The sequence below is a fragment of the Colius striatus genome, chromosome 17, assembly GCF_028858725.1.
Source record: "Colius striatus isolate bColStr4 chromosome 17, bColStr4.1.hap1, whole genome shotgun sequence".
In the NCBI taxonomy this organism is placed as follows: Eukaryota; Metazoa; Chordata; class Aves; order Coliiformes; family Coliidae; genus Colius; species Colius striatus.
This window is the reverse complement of record NC_084775.1, coordinates 15,016,480-15,025,596: the sequence shown is the minus strand read 5'-3', so window position 1 is coordinate 15,025,596 and position 9,117 is coordinate 15,016,480. Positions and strand designations below refer to the sequence as shown.

Here is a 9,117-nt window from a genome sequence, read left to right as displayed (position 1 = left end):
GGCAGAGCGTGGGCATGGGCCCAGTTTGGTTGCAGTATTTCAGAGTGCTGGGACCCAAGGACTGACATCCCATTTTATCTCTTTTCAGCGTGTTGTCTTCTTGAAGCAGCTTGATACTGGCCTTCTGCTTGTTACAGGTAAAAAACCCCTTTTACCTAAACGGGATTTTTGTTCCCTTTGGGGAGATTTGTGGATTTGGGGGTTTCTTTTTAAGTTCAAGTTTGTCTCTGGGGTCAATACCACTACAGACAGGCATGTGGATGCTTGGGCATGTCGTGTGTTCCTGCAACTACATGAAGTCACACTCTATGGCTTTCCAGGGAGCTGGAGGGGAGATGAAGCTGCAATATCTGACTGCCTGTAAGAGATCAGGAAGCTATTTTGGCTTTTCCAGAGGTTCAGATTTGGCTGTAGGCATCACTGAAGAAACTAGTCATCTTGTACACTACCAAAGTCCAACTTCAAAGCAGTGCTTCTTGCCAGGAAGGCTAACTTCGCTCTCTCCTCTGCCTTCAGGACCCTTGGCCATCAATCGTGTGCCCCTGCGCAGGGCCCATCAGAAATTCGTTATTGCCACATCTACAAAGGTTGACATCTCTGGAGTGAAGATCCCGAAGCATCTCACCGATGCGTATTTTAAGAAGAAGAGGCTGCGTAAGCCCAAGCACCAGGAAGGCGAGATCTTTGACACTGAAAAAGAAGTAAGGAGCATGATTGCTCACTCCTTCTGAATGCCCCTGTTGCTTAAAGCCAGGCTGGGAAGTGGGGGGAAATACCATGAAATAAAGAACAGCAGAATTGTAAGTGGGTCCTTGATGAAGTAAGGGAATGAATACAGCAGTGTTAATGCTTTAAATTTGAGGAGTCTTCTCTGCTTCCACCTTAGCAGAGTAACAGCAAGGATTATTCCAGCTAAATGCCTTCTTTTGATGAAGAAACACCTTTACTGTTTTGATACAGCCAACAGCATGCTGCTGGCTCTGATCTCTGCAACACGCGCCAAACAGTGGCCTCGGTTCTCTGCCACCTCCGGTCTCCTGCCACCTTTCCCGTATTTAGAGCAAACTGAGAAAAGGTTTCCTGAAAATGCCAGGACTGGGGGGTTTGCCCTGAATGTTCTCATCTCCCTGGAAGAGGGAGGTCACTGCAGGATTGTAACATTCTTTTTTGTACTTTCTAGAAATACGAGCTAACGGAGCAGCGCAAGACAGACCAGAAGGCCGTAGACTCGCAGATCCTTGCACGGATCAAGAAGGTGCCTCAGCTCCGTGGGTACCTGCATTCTACCTTCTCTCTCTCAAATGGAGTCTACCCTCACAAATTGGTGTTCTAACTGCTCTGAAAGCACCACATTAAATCTAAAGGGCAAAAAAAGCAGCTTTTCAGGTGTCTTCATTGCAAACCACAATAGGACATGTAGCCCACATCCTGTAGTCCCGGCTGTTCAGAGGACAGGAAAACTGCCAGGGGCATAGTGGCAGGCTGGAGATGACTGGAATTTGGAGCAAACAGGGTTTGGTTGGTTGGGAGGTTTTTAGGTTGGGGTTTTTTTTCCCTATTTGGTATAACCAGAAAGGAGCCAGCACTTGAATTTCAGCTTTCTTAACTATGAATGAGGTGGGAGTAGAAAAACCCCAAAGATTTTTTTGGGGTCATGCTGGATTGTCTGCTTATCAGGGCACATGCCAGAACAAACATCCAGCCCCATGGCTGCACTGGCTGCATGGCTCCTCTGCACCCTCGCTGTGCTGAAACCCATGCTTAGGTATCTGTGGTGAAGAAGTAGGTCTTAGCAGCAAACTACTGTGAGGTACCATATTACTGTACAGCTTTGCTTAGATGATTTTTCTGACACCTTTGATCCATCAGTCACAAACTTCAGCAAATAGAGCAGCTGTCTTTTAGGGGTATTTCAGGAGCTATGGCATGCATGTTGCAGGAAGCTCAAGAGTTCCCACTGGGTAACTTGTCATCCCTGGAACTGTAACTGGGGATGTATGAATGGCCTTTCCTAATTCTCATGGTTTTTTCCCTCTTTGTTTATCCCTGTGGGACCATAATGCTTTTAGTCAGGAAGAATACCACCTGCTTAGATCAAAAAGCAAAAGTATTAATTCAGACAGCTCAGAAATGAGTTAAAAGCAGAAGCTGTTTCTGTGAAAGGCAAGGATTTTTCTATTCTGGGAGACTTTCCAGAGTCTCACCAATGTTTCCTATCACAGACACTGGCAGACAGTTTAGAAAGTTAGTGCTGTCTGTTTTCTTTTTCTGTTTGGGTCAGCTACCAGATATCTGGAAGAGGATGCTTGGGTAGTAATAGCTGTGCTCTTAAGAAAACCAATGATGTACATACTAACAGATCTGGCATGCTTGGGCTCTTTCTTAGCCAGCTTTGGGCAGGAAACAAGGCTTATATAACTGAACCATCTGTCTTCCCATTAATTCTTAGCTGGAAGTAGCCAGGGAGGTCAGACCTGATGGGGAGCAGAGAATTCATCAAACTCATGAGCTTGGGGAAAAGGGGATAGAAAAGGGAATAATAAACCCCTTGGTGAGGTGGGTGGCTGCAGCACATCATGCACACAGGGCAGAAGGGATTGGGCTGTTTCTGCTCCAGCTCAGACACCTGCTGAATACAGTGGACTCCCACACCAAGGGACTGCAGTCACCTTTATGGCTGATGCTGCAGTAGGGAAGCGTATAGATAGCACTGGTTACTCTTCCACCACCTTCATCATTAAATATTGGTGTGGTTCAGCAGAGGGAGCCAGTGAGCAAGATCTGTCCAAATGCAGAACTGACCTGCTTGGGTGCTGTCTCCTGCTGCTCCGTGCGGTCCTGCCCTGTGGTGCTCTGGGAGGATGTCCTCTGTTTTTCCCTGTCATCAGAACTACATCTGTGATGAGTTACATCTTCTGTTGAGTGTGGTTTGGGAGATACTGGGTTCAATCAGAGGTTTCTTAAGTTAATGAGAGACTTTACTGAGTGTTTGAACATTTTATGTAATTAACTCTTAGAAGTGTGTTGCATGCATCTCACTGCTAGTACTGAGAAGTTCACTCATAGTACCAAAGATGTTCACCCAACATACCTAGAAAGCTCACTTAAAGTAAAAAATGTATGTGGGAACACTTAAGTGGGAGAATTGCCTAAACCTCTTGATCAAAATCGTTTGTAGCAGCATGTGGTATTGCAAGGTCTGCAAAGGGAGGTCTGGTCACACCGCTGTGGCCTAAGAGAACACTTCAGGGGTACTAGTGCTCCAGTCATTCCCTTCCCCTCTGGGAGTGGGGAAGCTGTAGTAACAAAACAGGATTCATCTAAGACTAACTAGGCATTTAGATATTTTGTGTAATTACTGATGACTGACTGATTCTTCATTTGTGTATCAGAAGATATTAAGTGACACTTGGAACCATTAACCTTGTTTACAGATAAGGGAGGGTTTGTCTCCCGCTGTGTTCTCAGGAAATGATCTGGAAATGCAGTTCAGTTGTCTCAGTAGGTCCTAGTACCAAGAAAAGGCTTCGCGTGCTGCCCTGGCCTCCCTCACCCCAGTCCTGTCACTTGTCTGATGAGGTGGTGACCAATGACACAGCCCCAGGAGGTGAAGGGAGGCAGAGGGAGGAATGAATCTTGTCATGCTGGTTTAGATCCCTGAACTGAGTCACTGTGGCATCAGCTGAATGTTGGTGTTGGCACAAAAGGGGTGGGAGCTGTTCAGTCATATTTTAACACCGAATCTGCCGTCACAGAGACAAGCAGCTCCTCAGGCTTTGCTGCAGAAAATGGAGGTGACAAAATCCTTGTCCTTCAGGAGGAAAGGCAGCTGGCAGGCAGCTGTGATTTGTCTCTCCCTTAACCTCTAAAATATTTTCTTTGAGTTCTGTGAAGTCTGGCTTTTTTCTGGAACGCTCTGGGGTGAGAGATGGCAAAGAGGAAAAACAAGGACCGTGCAGATGACCAACACAGCAACAAAGTGAATATTCAGAAGGATTTTTTTTCAGTCTAGATAATACTGTTCACTACCTGAAAGATCCTTCCAGCACATAAAGAGCTTTTGTGTGCATTCTGGCTGTCCCACAGCTTTTCTCATTCGGAGCATGTCAACGTTCTGCAGTCCCAGCTCGCTGAGTCATTGCTTTTCACCGAGCATCCCCCGCAGAAGAAGCCAGAGCCATCCAAAGCCTCAGCCACCCAATCAAAAGTGCTGGAGATGTGCAGGTCCAAAAATAGTGACAGACTCAACCACAGCAGCACTTCATTAGCATCAAATGTGCTCTTCGCTTCAGCTGCCTAATAAAGTGATATGTAATTATAATACAGCATCCTTTTGAGAGGAAAGAGAGAGGGATGTTGGCTTTCTCAGGGAATTGCTAATAAGATGCGATGCCTTATTATCTACAGGCACCTATTTTTACCTGTTAGCTGCCCCTGTGAGATGACCTGTGGATTTAGTCCAGTGCAGAGCAGCTCTGTCCCAGCTGCTGTGTTGGCTGGCAATCCCAAGGAGGCAGATGCCAGCTTTGCTCCTGGGACTAAAGCTTTAGGAGAAACTGAGGCTTATTTGCAAGACAAAGTGCAAAGGAAAATATGTCAAATGCCCAGATGTCCAATGTTCAGCTACTCAGTTCATGCTATAGGATACCTACAGGATGTGTCATGTCATGCAGGGGCAGCTGAACCTTTTTTCCCCTCAGCATATTTCCACCTGATTCTTGCCCTGCTCCCCATAGTTCACAGAACTGTTGTCATTAATATAGGCAGCCCCACCTCTGCAAAAAGTCATTCTTGATCTCCCCACCAGCTCAATAAATAGAATCTAGGGAGTTTCTTTTGTCTTCAGCACCTGGAAGCAGCTCTGCTGTAGGCTCCTAGGCAAGGCAGGCAAGATCATCTTTCCTTATTAAAATCTGCTGATTTTTAAGATCAAAACTGGTTTTTAGTGTTCTAACTCCCAAGGGAACAGTTACACTGTTCAATTGGACACAGGACAGCAGAGTCCTGTCCTGTCCCTGGCTTCCTGTGAAGGCTGTTTCTGAGGTCTCCTGATGCTCCACTAGGATCAGAGGTCACACCATTTCCTGTGCTCTGGGGGAATGAAGCAGCACACCAACCTACACACGCCAGTGGCTCCTGCAATTTTATCAGCTATTCCTCTGTTGTGAGACAAACACACAGTCAGCTTAGTCTGAGAGATCCAGAACTACAGAGAAGAGTCACGTAAACTCCCCTACGCTTTCCTCCCTCACTGTTGTCCTGAAGTAGCAAGTCACATAAATGCCATAACCACATGGGTACAGGATTGAGAGCTCCTGCTCCTGCTCTGGTCTGGAGACAGTGTCTGAAGTTTCCAGTGAGTTATGTGGGATGTGAGGATGCAGGAAAATGGCAACTATTTACCTGTTCATTTCATCCTTCCAGTTCTCCTGCATTACAATCTGCACTAAGCACTTGACAACTCATTGTTTAAGCAATTACAGCAATTAAATCCATATTGTTATAAGGATCACATAATAGTTCTCGCTATTTTTTCCCTCATTGTTCAGGAAGCCACTAATTGAACAAAGGAAGCCAGTCCCACTGGCTGAAGTCAACATTTGCACTGAGTCAGAAGAGAGGGCTGGTCTGTGATGCTTGTGTGTGGAATTTCACATGTGTGCCAACAGGCAACCGTCACATCTATTAGTCGTTTAGTTGTTTTTTCACAGCTTGTTTGTTGCTTGGGGATTTATCAGATCAGACCACTTTTGATTTTCTTGCAGACAAAGAGCCAAAAAACCATTTTTGCCTTTTTTTGCTCATTTTATCCTGTTTTTTCCCCATTATTTCAATGTTTATCTTTCTCTGTGGAAATGACTTTACATGATGGATTGTACACACAGCCAGCAACTTCTGTGACCTACCTGTGGTTCACTAGACATAAATACTCATTAGTAGTAATAATGATAAGGAGAGAGGAAGCATGCTAGTCAAATTGTTGCTTGAGATGAAAGAGGTTCCAATTTTTTTCTTAGCTTTATTGATTTTCTGTGTCATCCTGAGCCAGTAACTTAATTTCAGTGAGGTCAGGGTTCACCTACCTGCAGAACAGCAGTAACACTTTCTCATATCTGGTCTCAAGAAGTGTTTTAAACTTCTGCACACATACAATCTGTGACAGTGCTCTTAGGTACATGAACAAAAAGTCTATGACACTGAGGAGAGGACTTGATCCATTAGTCTCATTTGTTTCTGCATTTTGCCCAATTAGCAGCTGTTAGCACCTTTTAATGATCAAAACAAACAACTTCTCATCCCTTACATTCAGTGGGCACACAATGCCCAGCAGAAGTCAAAGCTGCCATTGTAACACCAGAAAACTGTACACAAAGGTAAAATGATTTACTAAGTCCACTGGAGCGAGTCAGTGGGATGCAGAGAACCACATCAAGTGGCACTAGGAAAGGCTTTAAACCTCATGAAGGAAACAGGAGACTAAACCAGATGCAATTATATCTTCATGTATTTTGTCAGTCCTCTTTGGTATAGAGGTTTTCCACTCACTTGACAGATGCACTTAGGATGTAATTGTTTTTAAAATCAAGGCTTTGGAATATCACCATGTGCTACACACAGTATTCAGTTGTTCCAAATGCCCACGTTCACATGAGGAAAGAAAATACAAAGATAAAGTGTACAAAACCAGTCCTAGGCAGCAAACTTCTTATGTCCTTGATAAACAGAGGGAGGAAGGTTATTTTTCAGGAAGGCCCTGAAGAGAATGATGCACTCTCACAGTGTTTCACCGGAGATGTTTGTGTAAAATCAGCATTCAAATTACTGGTGTGAATGTCCTGCTGAGCTGGAATGAAGAGCCATTTCATGGAATTTCATATAAATTGGTGGGTAAGCATAACTGTTCCTTAAAATAAGCACAAAAAAAACCTCAAAACCAAATGTCCCTTTCAAATCAGAGAACTGAAACAACAGCAACCATCTCTCAAAGGAGAGGCACATGGCAAAGCTTCTGTACGTTGCACATTATCCACATGGCTTCCCTCTGGACTGACACAGAAAGTGCAAAAAGGGCATCTGAAATCTGGAGCTTTGTGTTTGTGTGAGAGAAACAAAATCCAACCACATGCACATACCAGGGGGACAGAGGGAGAGAACAGAAAGCTGCCTTTTGAGACTGCTGATGCAAAAGAATGGTTTTTTTGGTCAAAAACACTGTCTTTGGTCAAAGCACAAAGATCTGTGGGTTACTTAATGCAATGCTCTAGGAAAGAAGACTTTTTCATGATCTGTAAATAAACAGGACTTCGTAAAGGCAATGTCAAGCATCATCATGTAACTTCCTTCTAACACATTCATCTCCAAAGTGACTAACAGCTTGAATCAAAAGAATAGTACAAATAACATCACAAATTACGTGGCTTGGGCTTACATGAAATAACAGCTGATTTCACAAGTACCTGAGAAGGGTGTCCTGGTGTGAGCCAGCCAGTGCTGCAGTCTCCTGGGGGTTTAGAAGAACCATCATTAGAATTTCTATCATTCTTCCCATCCTGTCCCTATGGCTGCAACTTTTCATGTCATTCAATTGGCCACCACACCAAGCCCTGCAGTGACTGGAAAATCAAGCCTAAGAAATGTCAGGTTTAATGTGTTTGTCACATACAACCAGCAGCCACATGACAAGAATCTGGACAAACGGAGGAATGAACACAACACACATGCCATGGTCACTGTACTGCATGGAAAGGCTGGGCTGATGCTGTCTATTTGTGAGCCAACACTCTAATGAAGGCAGCGATGCTGGTGTAGTCCTCCAAAGAGTCGGTTGGCTTTGGATGACTGACAGCACTGCTCTCAGTCCTTCTGTTGATTGATTGGTCATAGAGTTATTTCAGCTGAAGGGCAATTAACTGTTCTTCATGGTTTATCTGTAGGCTGCTTGTGATGTTGTTCACTGCTATGTTGTTAAGCAGAAAGTAAGGGTTTATAAAACAATTCCAGAAAAGAACCAACTTTTACCTGTCAAGACCAGGATTTTATTTGCACTTGCCATTCCCCTGCAGCATTCATAAACTCAACTCTACAGTGCTACAAACAAAGAAACTGTCCTACCTGTAGCAGCATGAAAAGATTTACAGCCATCCTGGCTTCATCTGGAGGCCCAGTCCATCAGAAGGCTGGAATGACGAGTTATTTGGCCTTTACCGGTTTATGCCATCTGGCTGTAAGGAACAGAGGGAAAAACAGGTGAGTCATAGAGAGCACAGGAAGATTGCACCTCTCACAGAAATCAGCAACATCCCTTCACTAGTACAGCCACAGCAGACATCTATATCCTTTTTTGTCTCTTTCATTTCTATCCCATCAGGTTGTTCACTCACTGTGACTTTATTGTATAATAGTTCTTGCTCTTCCTTTAAAAATAGATTATTGGTTGGAAATTGTAGGAAAGAGATGGGAAAGAACAGGATAAATGCTTTGAGAAAGAAAGGAAGGGGAGGTAGGCACTACAGGAAGAGCACCTTTGGAGATGTGGGCACTTACAGCTGCAAAACACCACCACACAGAGAGCAAAATTGTTCTCCACAGAGGAACAGGCATTTCAATCTGCACTGCATGGCTTCAGTTCTCAATTAGTGGCTTTCAGTTTTAAGTTTGTTTTGAATGCCTATCACCACCAAAGAAAAAATCAGAACAGACAATAGCATTTTCTCAGGCCAGGGATTCACTGACCTGGCTTCCTTTTCTTGGGAAGCAGAGTAGTTAGTGCTGCAATGCCTGTGAAAACCTGCTAATTAAGACTTCACAGGATCTTGGAAGTGATTTGTGAATTTCAAATAAAAGATAAAGATAATAAAAGTTCAAAACCCACCTAATTTAAAATTCTGCTTTGACTCTTTTGTTTGTGTGTCCTTTTGTTTCAAGCTTTCCAACCACCATTACCTCTTTTCTAACACACTCACAAGTTATCCTTAGAGATGTGCTTATGAAAGGCATTTTTGGATGGCTAACAGGAGTTGTGGGGTTTATTCCCATAACTTCTAACTCAGCATGGGCAACTGAATAGATTTTTTTTTTTTTGCCAGGATTGGCATACCTTTTTCTAAAACTCAGATA

At 44.0% G+C, this 9,117-nt stretch overlaps 1 protein-coding gene across 1 annotated transcript in view; it reads left to right on the top strand.

Annotated features, from left to right (window-relative positions):
* Positions 1-1,377, top strand: part of RPL6 (ribosomal protein L6) — a 4,366-nt gene extending 2,989 nt beyond the window's left edge. Inside the window, exons 5-7 of the mRNA XM_062009509.1 lie at positions 89-137; positions 517-701; positions 1,181-1,377. Of these exons, the coding sequence (XP_061865493.1) occupies positions 89-137; positions 517-701; positions 1,181-1,333 (387 nt within the window). The 3' untranslated portion in view covers positions 1,334-1,377. The remainder of the gene's footprint in view (positions 1-88; positions 138-516; positions 702-1,180) is intronic.
* The last annotated feature ends 7,740 nt before the right edge of the window (positions 1,378-9,117 follow it).